The 18,213-nt window shown below is 32.7% G+C and overlaps 1 protein-coding gene and 1 pseudogene across 7 annotated transcripts; one reads left to right on the top strand and one right to left on the bottom strand.

Annotated features, from left to right (window-relative positions):
* The first annotated feature begins 6,488 nt into the window (after positions 1-6,488).
* LOC122299485 (probable choline kinase 2) lies at positions 6,489-10,712 on the top strand. 7 transcript variants are annotated; one of them, XR_006239691.1, is made up of 10 exons: positions 6,489-6,672; positions 6,948-7,340; positions 8,313-8,434; positions 8,533-8,728; positions 9,155-9,272; positions 9,395-9,442; positions 9,659-9,721; positions 9,813-9,970; positions 10,111-10,211; positions 10,296-10,339. XR_006239691.1 is itself a non-coding variant. In XM_043109824.1 (8 exons), the coding sequence occupies exons 2-8, from the start codon at positions 6,990-6,992 to the stop codon at positions 10,395-10,397; spliced, it is 1,038 nt and encodes a 345-aa protein (XP_042965758.1). In that variant the 5' UTR covers positions 6,489-6,672; positions 6,948-6,989; the 3' UTR covers positions 10,398-10,712. The 7 variants fall into 7 exon arrangements, 2 of the variants coding, with proteins under 2 accessions (XP_042965758.1, XP_042965759.1); XR_006239695.1 differs by having other exon boundaries at positions 9,585-9,660; XR_006239693.1 differs by having other exon boundaries at positions 9,585-9,721.
* A 1,077-nt stretch (positions 10,713-11,789) lies between these two features.
* Positions 11,790-17,870, bottom strand: LOC122299484 (annotated as a pseudogene).
* Positions 17,871-18,213: the final 343 nt, after the last annotated feature.

Raw genomic sequence — 18,213 nt, 5'->3', positions numbered from 1 at the left:
AATCTGCATGAATCTCGCCGCGTGGACGGACTGAGGACCCGAACCAAAGGGTGGGGAGAGTCACGGCAAGAGCAAAAATATCTGAAGGTCAGGAGGAGGAAACAAGTTTTATGATCTCTCTAGATATTTCTGACGGACCAATCACAGCACAGCTCTAGATAATTAACGAGCTTAACGTACTCGTGGACCAATCAAGTGCGAGGAATATATACATCTTCTGTCCGTTCGCATTGCACTGTCTCTTTCTCTCCCCCAAGGGCCAAAACCCAACTTGCCTCGTGAACCGCGTGGGCCCCACCTTTGGCATGGATGGCCATGGTCCAAACCGCTGCATGCATGGGTGTATTAGATTATAATAACGATAATAATAAGCTTACTATACCGCTCGTTCATTATTTTTAAAATTTTTATTTTTTAATTATTTTTTAAAATATTTTTTTAACATCTTTAATTATTAAAAAATAATAATAAATTACAACTTTACTAATAATAATTTTTTTAATTATTAAAAAATAAAATAAACTAAAATATACAGTAAATGAGTGGTAAGAGTTGTCCTTACAATAATGGAGGTAATTATGTCGTGCATTTTGGTGTCATACGTGTTCGTTTCTTATTTGTTGCGTAACTGTGTACTCGACTCACACGCTAGACTCTAGTTGAATTGTTCCTCGGAGGATGCTTGCTTCGTCCCCATGAATGACGGATATACCCCTGATGTACGAATTCTTCATAATTTTGTTCATTGCTGCGTATACCTTTGGGATTTGCAATTTTGCGTAGAATCTGTCGTACATTGTCGTGAATGACTTAGCTTTCGTATTTATCACTTCATACATTATGTATTAATTTTATTTTTATTTTTTTTAATTTAATTTCTATTAAACTAATTAAATTTCTCTATGCATAAAAACCTAAATGACTATTGACTAAATTTATCTTTGCTCATCTCAACTGTACTACATATTATAAGAAAAATGATTTGTATATATCTTAATAGGCAAGTCTCGTATAAATTTTTTTTATAAAAAAGTAAATCTCACAATAAAAAAATATAAAAAAACTTTTTTATTTTAGCGAGACCCATATTTTTATAAAAAAATTATATATATTACATTATTATTTTATTCTGATTCTATTATATAAGATGTAACACATTTATTACTATTATATAATCTTTCATTAAATAATTTAATCATTATAAATATACTACATCTTATATAGTATGATAAAAATATAAATTAAAATATTATCTTTTTACAAAAAACTTATATAAAATTTGTTTATTAAGAACTTGTACTTATCAGTACTCATATTATAAATTAAGTTTATTAATATAGCATTAAATACCCTTTACAAATATGTAATATACCAAGAAAAAGATAGCAATATTGTCAGGTAATTTATGATTCCATTTTATCTTACACGAGGGTAACATAGTAAATGTAAATAATGGAATAATCTAGAATGAATGAGTGAAAAAACAGTGACCAAAACGTTAACCCCACTCACAATAAAAATAAGCGATCATGTGACAACATGTCGGTTCCAACAGCACAAAATGAGTATTAAATTACAACCCAATCAACCGTCATGATGGTTACTAATTTGCCTTTCAAAATTGAAAACCCCTCTCGATGACAAGAATATAGGGTAACGTGTCAATCCATCATCCGCACACGTATCCTGAATAAACATGGTGGGCCACAACATGGTGTATTTTAATGAATTTTTGTATAAAATAGGTCAGTCTGTCGCTTTGAAAAGAAGCTTTGGACGGCTGAAGATATATAGCTTTTACTTAATCAACCGCATTTATATTATTGTAATAGGATGACAAGGAAACAGTTGAGAGGTGGGCTAGCTAGATAGGTATCTTGACAATTTTTCCAAAGCAATTAAGTTTTATAACGAGCTGAATATATTATAAGTATGCACAATTTCACATGATAAATAATAGTTATAATTATTTTAATGTAAATATCATGTAATCGTTTTAAAAAATATAAATAAATACGAGATTTATATAAAAAAATTAAATTTTTAATAATAAATTTTATTATCTTATAAAATAATTATACGACACTTATATATTTTATGACTATATAAAATATTATTCATTTTATATATAATATTATATGTATTGACTATCAATCTTATTTTATCAATTTTTTTTAATTCTAATTTTAAATTTTAAGATCTTTACCGTTTCAGCAGTTGACACGACAGAATGTATAATATGTACATAAAATTAATTAAGGCCCCATTTGAATTTAGGGTTGATTTCAACTCATCTCATTTCATTTCGTCTAATCATTATAACTTTTTTCAAATTTATATGCAGAATATAATAGACAATTTAAAAATTTTAAATTCAAAAATAATAATAATATAAAAATAATATTTTATTTAATTTTTATTTTAACTCATTGTCCAAACCTTACCTGAGTATATAAACAGCATTTGCCTTTTACAATATGGCATGTCATTTGATTGCTTACAATTTTTATTTTTTAAACCATCACATATTAAAATAATTAGATTATTATTTTATCTACTGATTTGTTTAAGGAATGAAAACCTAATAAGAAATATCCATATTTTCTAAAACTAGATTTGTATAATTAGTAATCCTTTGGCTGTAAATAAATAAATAAATAAATATTTTAATAAACTCAGATCTTAAATGTAAGATTTTCATGTTAAATAAAGTTGGTCCAAATTAAAATGATAAAACTCATAAATATTATTATCTATGAATTTCTAATTTTATGGTCATAAAATATCAGAGTACTAGTTCTGATACAAGGCCAAGAAATGGGCCAATCTAGCCGTAAGGCCGGACAACGTCCAGGGCCCAGCCAATGTTGATGCCAAGCTATTGTACTGATCTATTAAGCATGATTAAGCCCATATTGATTTACAGTGGGGTTTTTTTTTTTCATCTATGGTAAAAACAAATTCCAAAATTATTCCCAAACATTTTTAAAAACTTACCAATAATTATCATATCAGTCTATTTTCCTTTTATTTTCATTTAAAATATATTATTTAAATATAAAAACACTCTTTTAAAAGAGAAGAAGGGTAGTTGTGAAATCGCAGCCAACCCAAGCCACCTTCATGGGTGGCTCAGATCGAGCGGCCTAAGGGTGGGTTAGCCTTAAGGTGGCTGCGAGTTTGCAATTATCCTTCCTGTTTTATTAATTATATTTTTAAAAAATTAAAAAGTTTATTACTTAAATATATTTATAAAATATGCCTCATATTTTCACAAAAGGCCAATAAAACTTCCACTTCTACTCTATTTCTTCACTATTCATAAAAAAAAGAAAGAAGAAATTCCTTAACTTAAATCATGAAAATTGGACTGGATAGAAGTTATCGATGGTGTGGCCTCACATGAAGGGATATATGTTTTGTCTTTGATCCGGCCATTTCCATCCAAAAAGTAAAATACTACTTATATTTTGCTTACGTAATCATACGTATGAGAAATGATATTTATAGTTGTGATTGTGTAAGTGCCGTATAATTTTTTTGAAAAAAATGAATTAATACAAAATTTACATGAAAAAACTTAACTTTTTAATCGTAAATTCTACTTTTTTAAAAAATAATTGTGTGACGTTTATACATTCTACGATTATATGTTACATTACTTCATTTGTATTGATCTATCAGTTATTGAAAATGGTAAAAATCTTAAAACCTAAAATTTAAAATTCAAATTAAACAAGAAAACTCAAAACACTGATAAAATGAAATTGGTACTACTCAATAAAATTGTAAGTACGCGTAGGAATGCAATTATAAAAAAGGGCTTCTGTTCAGTGCTTCTTGGGTATAAGCCTTACAATTTTTTAAGGTTGTATTAGATTGTTTAATCAAAATCAATTCATCTTAAATTAATTATTGATAAGATTTATTATTTTTTAATTTTTTATAAAAATTTAAAAAGAATTAAATTCATTTTGACTTATTTCATACCTTTTAACTAAAAAGATTAAAACCATCTTATTTAAAAAAATTAAATCTATTTCAATAAAATTTATAAAATATTATTATTGATAATTCAATTCATCGAAAGAAATGTATCTGCTTTAGAGCATTAGCATTGGTTTGGCTAAATTCATCTTCAAATTTGACCAATATCAACACTTTTTTACATTTGCCTACTCCATCAAAATTCAATCCTCACATTGGATTAGCCATTCATTCTCTATATAATAATAAAATATTATTAAATTAAGAAATCTTTTATTTAATTTATTTTCTCACATTTTATAATTCTACCAATTAAATGTTAATAATAATTATATTTTAATTAAATTAATATTAAAAAAAGTATTATTAAATGTTAATAATAATAATTATATTATATTACATTAATATTAGAAAAAGTACATTATATTCTAATTACATTACATTAATAATTAAATGTTAATAATTAAATTAAATTAATAATTACATTAATAAGTATTCTAATTATATTATATTATAATTAAATTAATATTAAAAAAGTATTATTAAATATTAATAATAATAATTATATTCTAATTAAATTAATATTAGAAAAAGTATTATTAAATATTAATAATAATTATATTATATTAAATTAATATTACAAAAAGTATTATTAAATGTTAATAGTAATTATATTCTAATTAAATTAATATTTAAAAAAGTATTATTAAATGTTAATAATAATTATATTCTAATTAAATTAATATTAAAAAAAGTATTATTAAATGTTAATAATAATAATTATTATATTATATTATATTGATATTACAAAAAGGTATTATTAAATGCTAATAGTAATTATATTCTAATTAAATTAATATTAAAAAAAGTATTGTTAAATGTTAATAATAATTATATTATATTCAATTAATATTAAAAAATATTATTAAATGTTAATAATAATTATATTCTAAATGTTAAATGTTAATTATATTCTAATTAATTTAATTTATTTGTTTGAAATGAGAAATTAATATTTTAATGTTTGATGAATGAATAGTGGTCTTCCATCTTTAGCCAACCACTATAGCAAAAGTCTAAATTATTTTAGATTTGCCCAATCCAATGTAAAGGATTTTTGAGCTAAATTATGTAAAATTTGGATGCTCTAAAATTTTAGATTTGCCCAATCCAATGAAGACCAAGCATCCACATTGGCTTGATCTTCCATCATTTGACCAAGCCAATGTGGATGCTCTTATAGTTTATGCTGTTAGCCACCTTGCTTTGAATGCATGCAGTTATGGCCACGTAGTGCATGTGATGTGACTGCATGCAAATCCAGAAGTACATGTATATGGCTCTAGCGGTTTATCTTCTTCTTTTCATCCTTTATTTTTAGTAAATCCTAACTACAATTTCCCAATAATTACCTAAATTTAACTTAAAAACCTTAAATAAGGACAAGATTTGGGTTCAGTTTCAGACCCTTCAAGTATAGACATGCATGCATCTCATAACAGCACAATTAATATCTATCCATTATCATCGAGTCCATATCATCAAAGCTATGGGAAAAAAAAAATCCTTGAAAATGGAAAAAGATACATGAATATTACCTTAATTTCTTCTAATTTGAGTAATGATTTATAAGTCTTAAATATATAAATTTTGACATATTATTTTAAATAATTTTATACCTAACATTACTCTTCGGTTATAGATATTAGAATGTTTTCTTACTAATTTTCTTTTTTCAAAATTTTATTGAAGTGGTCTCGTTTGGATTTTAAAACACTCACAATTCATCTATTTTTATCTTATCTAATTATTATAATTTTTACAAACTTTCATATAAAATATAATAAATCATTAAATTTTTTAAATTTTAAAACAAAAATAATATAAAAAAATAATATTCTAATAATATTTTATTCAACTTTCAATTTTTATTTTATTTTAATTCAATTCATTGTCCAAATTTCTTCAAAAGTTTTAAATAAAAAAAGAGAAATATTTTTGTCAAAAAAAATTATAAAAAAATAAATTTATAAATTAATATAATTTAATATAATATTTTAAATTATATAATTATTTTTAATATAAAATAAACCTAACACGTAAAATTATGTTAATTTATAAATTTATTTTTAATATTTTTTTTATATTTATATCCTTCAGTTGTGGTGGAAAAGGTTGGTAAATGATGATAACAATCTCTCTCTACTAAAAGTCTTCAAACTTTTTTATTTTTTTTTCCAAAGTCTTCAAAACTCGGCGTCAGATTTATATCTTGGACTTCAACGGGTTTGACTGTAACGTTTCGAAAATGGCCACTTTCGAGTTCGGTAGGGTACAGACCAGTTCCAGTCTTCCAGTATCTCCAACACAATTGGACAAGCACTGGGCTTCTTACACGTGGCAACTCCATATTGGTTGTATCAATGATTCCTAAACACAATGCGTGGCAGTATAATCCGGTCGAAATAATAAGAATCTTATATTATATATTGCTGTCTGCCTCAAGGAAAGCAGTGCACGTTCTTCGTCTTTCCTCTCACAATCACATCCCAAAATATACTCGATTCCGGGTTCTTTTTCTTTTTAAATTCTTTCAACGGATTTTGTTGTTTCAATAAGTCTAGCATCGACCTTGCAAAACTCCTCTGTTCTTTTGAAGAACAGCCTTTTCATCTACCTTCTCGGGTGAGTTTCAACTTTCGATTCCATTATGCTTTTGTTTCGATTCTCTCTGTTTTTGTTTTTCGAGTTCTCACGATTTTCTCGTACTGGGTTCTTCCATTTCATCATGTTATTCTTTTTTTTGAACTTTCGCCATGTTTTGTTGCTTTATAGTTTAAGGTTGATGAAACAATATTTTTCTCAAGATGCTGAATCTTAAGGTTGAGATTAAGCTCCATGCGAAACAACCTTTCCGTTTGATACAAATGGCTTAGAAATGGTAATTTTCTGTATTACAGGTTAAACATTGCGACAATTTTGGCTTATAGAATTGAAGCGCAATGGGCATAACGACAAGGGATTTTGTCGAAGATCGTCTCCCAGAGGAACTAAAGAAAGTACTTCGATCGGTGGCTGCAAACTGGGGGGATGTGATGGATGACTTGGAGGCTTTGGAGGTGATAAAATTGAGCGGTGCAATGACTAATGAGGTTTACCAGATAAACTGGCCTGCAAAGAATGGTGGGGTTGTGAGAAAGGTCTTGGTTCGGGTCTATGGCGAAGGTGTGGAGGTTTTCTTTAACAGGGACGATGAGATTAGGACGTTTGAGTTCATTTCGAAGCAGGGGAAGGGGCCTCGCCTTCTTGGCCGGTTTCCAGATGGGCGGGTTGAGGAATTCATTCATGCCAGGGTATGTATATCTCAGATGCTTCATGATTTATATTCTTAATCATGTTTTTGATGCCTATGATTATATGTTATTGGGAAATTATTGTGTTTTGTTTTGAATATTATGCTAAGTTGTGAAAGCATGGTTAGAATATGTGCACTTGAATGGTTATCTTCTTATGTTGACTTCATTATTCCTGCTTTAATCACAACTATTTAATTAAAAAAAATTATTTGTAGATTGTAAATGCACCTTTAGAATCGATTCAGTGGGGGCAAAGTGACGTAAAATGTCTAAAGCACTGTGCTGAGAAAGCTTGGCCATCCTTTTCTGATGGTTAGGTAATGAATTTTTAAACTCCTTTTTTAAAAAATTAAATAAAAATAAATAGATAATATTATGATAAGAAAACTCCAATCAACCAAGAATCTTTAAGCTCGTCTCTTTGGTCAGAATTTATCCAATTAATTTGAATTAATTACACTAAATATAGACCTCATACTGCCCATCAGTGCCTTATTTTTTAGTGTAGATGACAGCAAACATTATCAATCTTATAGCAATCAGTTTGATTAATTATTGGAGAGGAGCCGTTTTCGTCAATTAGGTGCTGATCCTCCCCTCTTGCACTATCCATTTATGTATTGGTCAGGGTATGCCGTTTATAAGCCTCGTTTATGGTTTCCAACCTCAACCGACATATATAGCATTGTAGTTTGTAAATTGACTTACATTTTAATTAAACAAGAGGCATTGCATATGAGAAACTGTATCTGGTTCAAGTCCGATTCACCTGCTCCGTTATTTCAGTCCTTTTTAAATTTCTTCAATCCTGACTTGAAGTTTGCACCTTTAGAAAGATGTTGCAAAGCTAAGTGCTTTAGGGAAAAGCAGCACTGAGGACTCGGTTCTATTACCCACCCCATTACTTATCCTTGCAGAAGATTGTTTTTTATGACTGTTTTTCCCTTTATTTTTTTGGGTGATTTTCAGACGCTATCAGCGGCTGACCTACGAGATCCTGAGATTTCTGCTCTCATAGCTGCTAAGATGAGAGAGTTCCACAATCTTGCTGTGCCCGATCCAAAGAGTTCACTCATTTGGGACAGAATGAGGTATTGATATCTATTATCAAAAGTTAAAAAGTACTTCAAACTAGTTAAGAGTTCCCTCCCAAATACCCTATCTAATACCCTATCTGTTCCTTCCTCAGAAACTGGCTTTGTGTGGCCAAAAGTTTGTGTTCCTCCCATGACACACAGGACTTTTGCTTGGATACTCTTGGGATGGAAATTAGTATGCTAGAGAGAGAGTTGTCACAGGATTATCAAGAGGTTCGATTTTGTCACAATGACCTGCAATATGGCAATATAATGATGGACGAAGAGACAAAATCACTCACTCTCATTGTAAGTTTCCTACCCCATAATCTTGGCTATATCTATTGCCTCTGCATTATGGCATTCAGTTCTCAACTGTCGTTACACTTTCTTCCCGGTTAATAATCACAAGACTACTTCGTTCCTGTATTGGATTTATTCTTGTACCTTTTATCTAGAAATTAAGACCTGTATTAACCTTTTGACTGGTGGAGTTTAACAAGTACGGGGTTTTGATAGATTTTGAAAAAAAAAAAAATGGTGAACTGTGAGATGAGCATATTTGATTACAATACTGTTTGATTATCATATTTGTACCGCCCATAAAATTTCAATGACTTGAAAATGAGTTTTCTGGACTGCAAGCAAGTTGTTCACATCTCTGCCCTGGCACTTCGCGACTATATTATAATGAGTAGACTTATATTCGTGGTATTATTTTGCTCATTTTTGCAGGATTATGAGTATGCAAGTTACAACCCTATTGCTTATGACATAGCAAATCATTTCTGTGAAATGGCAGCAAATTACCATTCTCAGACACCTCATGTTTTAGACTATAGTCAATATCCAGGTAAGGTGTTGATATACAGAACATATATAAATTCATTCCTGCATATCTCACTGCCTCCAAATTTACCTTTTTCTTAATTAAACGAGTAAGTTGTTCTTTATACACCATTCATTTGGTATCAGATCTGGAGGAGCGCCAAAGATTTGTCCGCATATATCTGAGTTCTGCAGGTTAGCCCATTCGTGTCCCATTCAATCAAGTGATTAGTATGACAGACTAAGATCTGGGACGTGTGTTTTTGTTTTAGCTCTTTAATCCTCCTAGTGCATTGGTTGGGATGAGTTCCACATATTATCTTTGGTATTGGTGCAGGTAGAGCATCTATAGCTGTTTGAAACTCTTTATAGATCAAGGATTCATGTGCAGTTGATTTCTGCGAATGATAGGTGTATGGACTCCTAATCCAGCGATCAATTTTGCTTGGGATTCTGCATTATTTAACTTACAATGTAATTGAGAGTCCATCTCCTAACTGACATGAATTTTTGCGGATAACTAATTTTGGTTTTGAAAGTAAATACCAATTTGATCTGTGCTCAGGTCATATGCCTGTGGAAGCTTGAACATAAAATGCTTGGCCACCAGTCTCAAGTGACTTGTGAACACTGCAGATCTGGTGTTGGCACTTGGTAGTCTGGTCTTTTTAACATTGGTCCGCCATCACTGGTCGGATGCAATGCTATATAAAACAGATCAGGGTTTGTTCTCTGTTTTAAGCTGTATCTAAGCTGTATGTTCTTATTTTTTGCAAAGAGTGAAACCTTTTAGAAACCATTCTCCTAACTATCCGGACAACATTTTTCCACATAAAATGCTCATCTCCTTCATTGGTATACAGGCAACCAACCCAGTGACGCAAAAGTGGAGCAGTTTGTCCAGGATGTGGAGAGATACACTCTTGCAAATCATCTCTTTTGGGGCTTATGGGGAATTATATCAGTAAGCATTCCCCAGTCTCGTTTCCCTATTATTCATAAACACGAGAGATTGAAAGGGTAAGATTAACCTTATGCATGTCTGCAGGCTTACGTGAACAAGATTAATTTTGATTACAAGGAGTATGCAAGGCAGAGATTTGGTCAGTACTGGCTGAGGAAACCAGCATTGTTGGGTTCTTCAGGCTAGCCTCAGGAGGACATTTAGAACGGTTCTGTAGCATATACTACATAAAATATGACAACCTTACTGAAACTCATCTGAAATATTATGTTTTTTCTTGAGTTGTTTTTCCCAAAGGTGGTGTTCTATCCACCTGTAAAAATAGTACATAGTGTATTTCTACTCCCACATTCTTCCCTACTCGTAGAATTTGGAAACATTGGAGTTTGAGAGGGTTTTATGTACCCATAAAAAGAGTTTTGAGAGAATATCAATGTCTAAAAAAGTTCTGTCTATTCAGAATTAATATAAATGTCTAAAAAGTTCTGTTTTCTTCGATAATTCACAGGTGGTTCAGTGGTCCTGCCGTAAAATCACTGCTAGTCACACACTGGATATAATTTTTTGAAAATAACAACAAACTAGATCTTCACAAAAGTGCCAAATCGGTGGACAGGTGGGTGATGACAAGCAAGAAACTTTTTTCTTTAGAGACACAAAATCAGAGGCAGAGAGAAAATGATTTGTGTTGTTTTTTTTTTTTTTGGTTGTTGTTGTGTTTGGGGGGGGGGGGGGGGGGGGGGGGGTTTCGAACAATTGGGTCCCTCAAACTGTCCATCCTGATGAGTTGGTCTCGATTCTAGCACTACATTGAGGAAGTTTATTAACTAAGCTAAGGGGAATCTATCCAGTTAACTGTTATGATGAAATTGATGCAGTATAAAAATGGCAATCCTATGGGTTTGGGTTTTGAATCAAACTCTTAAAGGTAGAAAGGTCTAACATCACGGTCTAAGTTAAATTTAAATGGCCAAGGAACCATTGATGCCTCTAAAATCCATTGAGATGGAATCTAATCTTGTAAGTAAGATATAAAGTAAAATTTTGGCATCATTCTGAAGATACAAAGTTCTGGCTTGATACTCCAGCAAAACAAACAGATACAGTTGTTTACTCCATTGCATATGACAAGAAGCACATGCATATTTCCCTGCAGGATATTAACCATCCTACTCTTGCATAAAATAGGACAGAAAGCACATAAATATGGAAAGGTGCAAATATGCATGTAGATGCAATGGTCAAATCAATGGCTGCCAAGCCCGTGGGTTCAAGTCTTAAGAGCAGTCACATAGGAAAAAGATGTTGAAGGGTAGGTACTGTATCCAGATCCCCACTTCTTGGATGTCACTTATGTTCTAGATCAAAATTGGGTAATGAGAAATGACTCTTTATGTGCCTCAAACATTTGCACAAATAAACAGGTTGGGGCGGGAGTAGGGGTGGAATTTTTTATATTCATAGGATTGATTCATTTTGTGGCGGCGCAGCTGTACCCAAACACAGACATTAAGTCTTGGAACATAAGATATACTGCATGATAGAATTTCAAAAGAATATGAAATTGGGAGGTAAACAGGACACAAATCTGAATATAGCACTATCTCATGAAAATAGGCATCAACTGTGTTTTACAATATACAGTTTCTAACCAACTAGAGAGCATTCTGCTTGATAGCTGTTCTGTCCAATACACACTATTTAGTATTTACCCTAATCCCCTTGTGTGATCCTGCCTTTAGAATTAGTATGCTCTATAAGACCTATTGGAAAACACCCCTATAGCTAAGACCATTACATGCTAACTGCGACTGCACTATACAATATCAAAGACAATTTTTGAAAGAAGCCATGAGAAATATAGTAATTGTATTGGGAATTCCATAAGTTGCAGGAGCTCTCACCTAAAGCCACTTGAGAGTTGTGAAATTCACACTTAACGGTCCCCATCAGGTATGTCCCTGCATCAAAAAGAAAAGTTTGCATTCCAAGAAAAATATGTCAAGTACAATAATAGCAAAGCAAAAATAGAATGGAAAAGTACACGCTTGTAACTCAAAAGTAAAAGCCAATCAGACCTGACGTAATCACACACAGAGCTAAGTACTCACCTCTCCAAATCTTAAGCAGCTCATTCCAACACCAATACCCATATTTGCTATAACATCTTCACTTTCAGTCTCTGCATCAGTTAATGTAAGTGCCTTCTGTAGTTTCCTATGAGAAAACACCTCGACCTCAGCAGAATAAGTGGCTGTCACAGGTCGGTGATCTGAAAGTTTAAGCTCAGTCCTCCTGTAATTCAGTAGCCTCATCCCCTTACCATATGAAAGAATACGATCACACCTGGAACAAGAATGCATGCTACTGTAACTTTTAAATAATAATAAAAAAACAAAGATCTGACAAAATGTATATGTATCATGTTTAGTTTTGATCAGCAGTCAAAATCTCTTTAGATCTAAACAAAGCACACCTGAGATTTTCAGAGCACAAGTTCACTAAGTAGTAAAATTTATGTAAGATATGAATACAAGTTAAATGGAATCTGTTTATTGTAATGCTAAAGCAATGAAAAGAAAAGAAAGATTTCCATTAGTCAATCTAGGCAATACAAATTTAGCTCGGCAGGTACAGTGTCAAATGTTTGAACTATTGAGGACAGTACACTTCCATTTTATGGAGCTCACTCAAACAGTTAAATACTCCCGAAACACTGTAGTCTTTCTATTCTTCCCTAATATAATTATTTTCAGCTTCCAAATTTGAAATTGCAGCTGACATAACTATTTCAGAAATTATCACAACAAGGTGCATCCGACTACAAAATGTGCATCTGGTAGATCTTTTCAATACTTTGCATCTATAGATTCTCATTATTATGAACGCAAGATAGATAAAAAGGCCTCAAAGAAAGCTCCATGAGCTTATTGAACGTGTGGATGCACCTTACACAGCCATTACAACATCACCAAATCAACATAGAGACGCAAACATCATAACAATTACCAATACCCGTAGAGATAAGCAGGCAGAAAATGATAAGATGTATGGCAGTGATCAGGCAACCTAAGAGTCCTATTAAATTCATCCCACATAAACATAATGCCAAATTAAACTAATCAGCAATAAGAACTTAACTGACAAAAGATTACTCACAGAACAAACCAAAACAAAAACTTATCTCTAATATGATGAAGCAAAAATATAAGCATGACATACGCAGGTGCAGTGATGAGGCAGTTGGACTAGGCAAGTAAACCTTACCATGCTGGTGTACGCCTCCCAGCCTTTGGATCCTCTCCATAGTATTTCTCTGAATTGATCTCATATTTATATGTTGGCGGAAAACTTAAAGTGCCCTCAGACCATCCATCAAATGCACGACCCTTTTTAAGCTCTGGTACAAGCTGTCAGAAGAAGATGGCCAAATTGGCACCCTATAACTTGACTTTTCTCCAATATTATTTGTAATAAAATGAGAACATTGCCTTGTCTTTGAAATGGAAGAAAAGCATTTAATGTCATGCTATGTTGCTATGTCCAGAAGCAACAGTACTATAAGATAAAAGACTACTCTATGAAAAGGAGATGGAAATCAGTCATATGGACTTGGTGATGCATTACTCAACTATATGCTGTAAGGTTGAACATGACACCCTATTCTTTGAATATTCGAACTAGGGTCAGCATTTCTATCCATTCTGTTTTTTATTTCATTTTTCCTGAGGTAGTAACGAGTAACAAGTGGAATGTTCTGAATAAGACTTGGTCTGAAAATTGACTACATACCTGATCTTTCTCAACCAACTTGGACCACTCCTTTTTGGAGATAAATTCTCGTGTTTTCTCGTAAGACAAGTTTATACGGTAATTGAGATCCCCCAACCAAATTATTCTTCTGCAGAAAAATAAAAATTATCACTAAAATGATAGTGAAAATTGGCTGAAATTTTATTTAAGAGTTTACACAGATTATTTTAATTATGGCTTTATGGAAATACCTGTCTTTCGATCATTATTCAACAGAAATGATGATACAAACAAATAAACTGAAAAGAAAAGAAAAGAAAATCCCTTCTCTCATGACATAAGGGGGAGAGAAAAAGGTTCAGATTTTTGCAAAAGCATGTGATATACTCACTCATGATCACTGATTGTCCTGGGAAGTCCAATATCAGAATGCGAATGAAAATTTGTTCTCCGATTTATTTCACGCACATCAGCATTTCTTTTTAGTTCATCTCCCTCTTTTTCACCCGATGTCAGGTGAGTGCATATAAAACAAAAAAGGGTCTGATGTATGGACATGCTGACAGATATTGATCCCTGGAAGATTGAAGAACTGTCTTGAAATCTGAAAGACTACTATAGAATAAGTGCAGCGATAGATGCATTTGAAAACTGAAGGCAAAATAAAAAGTTACTACGTTTATGCTGGATATCAAACCATGAAATGTAGGAAGCAAGGGCCCAGAATCTCATAATCTTATAGTACTGGCAATTTTTTATTTTTTATTTAAAAAAAAAAAAAAAGACAACAAAAATATTTTATTCATCAAAATTAGAGAGCAACGAATCATGACACGGAGATCTAGAAATAAAAATAAAATAAAATGTGAAATAATGTAAGAAAAAGAACCAAACCTTGTTTCCAATGTATCCCATGACACCGACACCAACAGTAGACACCTTCAAGTTCTGAATACGTCTACGCAAGCTCCTACGGACCCATATTGTGAGGAAAATCCCAACCATCTGCTTACTTACTATCCTCACATATGATGATCTTCGTTTCCTCTTCAAGAGAGATTCGAGGTCAATTTCTGCCAGCAATGCTATCTGTGAAGGCACTTCATTTGTTGTTGACTTGAAAGAACCATATGTCCTGAAAGACTGGGATGATCTAAAAGATCTAATCGATCTAAAGGAGTTTGGTCTCTCTAATACACATTGAGATAGCAAGTTTAATGGAGGCTCTGGCCAACTCAAACCAATTCTTTCACATCCACTAAGCATTCTGGTTAATTTTCCACTATTTTGGGAAACTGATGGTTCCACATCTTCTGATTGTTCTGTCCGCAAACAATTTAATCTATCCAATCTCTTTGAAGAAGAAAATTGCCTCTGTAACTCTTCTCCTGGCAAGCCTAATTTGACACTTCCAGGACAGTCTGAAACTCCAAAACTCACACATTTGTTTTGCTCCGTGATTGGTCTATCCTTACCCCCAGCAAAATCATTGGGTTCTTCATCCAATGGATGAACTTCCTCACCTATATCACTATCACTTTCAAGCAACATCTCCTCTTCTATATCTGGGATATCATCAGATGGCTTAAACTTTGATGGAGATGGGGGATCACTAAAAGATCTTATAGTGGTTGTCTTAGGCCGAACTCGATTCAGTGTTTCGCGGATAATGTTTTCCCATCTTGGAACTGGACGATTATCTTCAGCACCAAATATATTCCCAGCATTTAATGGCACAATCTCCTGAAGACTGTAAACATAAAGCAGAAGTCATGCTTCTGAGGACTCAAATGGTGAGAAGGACTCAAATGGATATAAGCAATTATATTAAGAGCATAGAGAGTGGTACAGAACAAATTCATTTAAAACACACACACACACACACAGAATTGTACAGAACATATTTCCAGCAGATTAGTGAAACATAAACAAATATGAAAGCACCAAATTTATCTTAACAAATAATTTTTCATGTACTATATACATGAAAAATGTAAAAAAGCATTGAAAACACTCACCCAATCACATACATATCAGCTGGCTCGTTGACATGTAGCCAATCATCAATATCTAGGTCCTCAGGTGGAAGCTTCCCTCCAACATTCCAGGTCACGACGCATATTCTAAGACAAAAACAGGAACCGAATTATTAGGTGGCTTACTCAAATTGGTACAATCGTTTTTTGCACTTTCCAGAATGAGTACTGCAAGTTTTCACTCTTGATTAGGCGCACCATACCTGAGTTCCTCGTTGTTTATGTACTGTGCTCTAAAAGTATCTGAGTTTCTTCTTCTTAACCTTGGAAGAGCATCTGAAGATTAAAAGAAAAAGCTGACAAAAGCAATTTATCCTAAGACTAAAAAGAATAGAAAAGAAGCCCGAAAGGATATATTATAACTGGAAATACACAGCATATGAGATTTGAGACTAAGCAGCATTACCAAAGTCTATACAGTGAGCCACTAAAACAAGCATATTCCAGGAAAGTCCCTTCATAGTTTGAAGCATATTCCAGCTTGTTAAAATGGGGAAAAGCCAATGCGTTACTTCCTAAATTCAGATAATAATTTCATATATGTGTCTTCTTTTTCGTATTCACTGGAAGTAACTAATGCCAACACAAGACGCAAACGAATTATTAACTAAAACAAGCAATCTCTCTTAAACTTCTTTTACCCAATTTTATGAAGAAATTCTAGTAGGATGATCCATATTCAAGTTCCACAATTCTGAAATTCTAACAAATACAATTCTGTGCAATTAAACACAGATTAATGGTGTTTATTCAAGAATGAAATGTCTTCAAGTGCAGCCACAAAGCGGTACTGCTTCCTCCATCACCAAAACAAGAATTGCTACAATTCTCAAGAAGAAGCGCTAGCTGAAAATTCATGAAAATCTAAAGAAGTGTCGGTGCTGTGTTATAACATATAAAAACCAAACTGTAAGGGAAAAATTACCTTCAGGATCAACCTGAGGATCATCCCCTTTGTTGCCCCTCAATCGAGATTCTCTTCCTTGTTGACGAAATCCTGCAAACACATTTGATAGTCCGAATCAAGCCGTCAAAGGGACTACTCAAGGGTGAAAACCAAAGGACAATACTATCCGTTCTACCAAAACATCCGCTTAAAACTGAAAAAACTATGAAGTTTAGCTCTGCATAAAGACTCACTTCAAAGGGTCCTCAAAGTCCATCTACACCATGAAATACACTAAAACATCAAAAATCGAATTTCCCAGAATTTCACGCAAAACTAATGAGCAATCAGTTCCAAACTTCCAATGTCCCACACAGGCCCACTTCCCGGTCATAACTCAGAAACAATCAAAGCCTCAACCTCGGTCTGTCTTCAACTGCTATCACCACCACTACTGTATTCGCATAAAAACCAACCAAATTCCAATACAGCAAGAAATAAACAAAAACAAGACTTGGAAAGAAGAGGTAGAAGATTAAAAAGGCGTGGCTTGTGACCTTCACCCTCGGAATCGGAACCGGAATCGATATCACAGTCTTCCTCATCAGCGCTGAAATCGGAGTCCTTGGCGCTGATGTTGAGCCATTTGCGCATCACCACTCTGGGCCAGAAGAGCTGCAGGCACCACCATAACCCAAACAACAAATTTCAGCGCCACTACTTCTCTGCAAGTTTTTTATTAGTCTTGTTTACAAGAAAACCAAAGGCTTGCAACCAAAATCCCATAAAAAACGCAAAGAGAAAGAAAATAGTAACAATGGTACCTCTGGTTGGTGCTTTGAATGTCGCTTCATGTCTCTGAAGATATAGAGACTCGTGACCAAACAGAACAAAAAAAAAGACAGAAAGAAGCAGCAGATGAATACTTAATTAATGAAGCGTGAGAGAGAGAGAGAGAGAGAGAGAGAGAGAGAGAGAGAGGCAACAAATGAAGAAGAAGAAGAAGCAGCAGCAGCAGTTGAAGAAGACAGGGTAACAGCCTATGACGCCAGAAAACGGCAGTCGAGAAGGTTACGTGGGCTTTTTTTTTTTTTTCTTTCTTTTTTTAATGCAATTTTCGGTGCATTGGCTTTGAGAGTTTTTTTTTTTTTTTACTGATAATTATGGATACTAATCCCTCGTTAATTATACTTTGTGCAAAGATAAAATAAAATGAAAAGAAGGAGAAATAAATGATTATAAAAAAGAGTTATATCGGATATAGTTGTGGAGTCTATAAATACTATATAATTATTTTTAAAAAAATAATGTCTATTATTAAAATTTT

The sequence above is a fragment of the Carya illinoinensis genome, chromosome 16, assembly GCF_018687715.1.
Source record: "Carya illinoinensis cultivar Pawnee chromosome 16, C.illinoinensisPawnee_v1, whole genome shotgun sequence".
In the NCBI taxonomy this organism is placed as follows: Eukaryota; Viridiplantae; Streptophyta; class Magnoliopsida; order Fagales; family Juglandaceae; genus Carya; species Carya illinoinensis.
The sequence above is the reverse complement of the archived record's forward strand: the minus strand, read 5'-3'. Positions and strand labels throughout refer to the sequence as shown.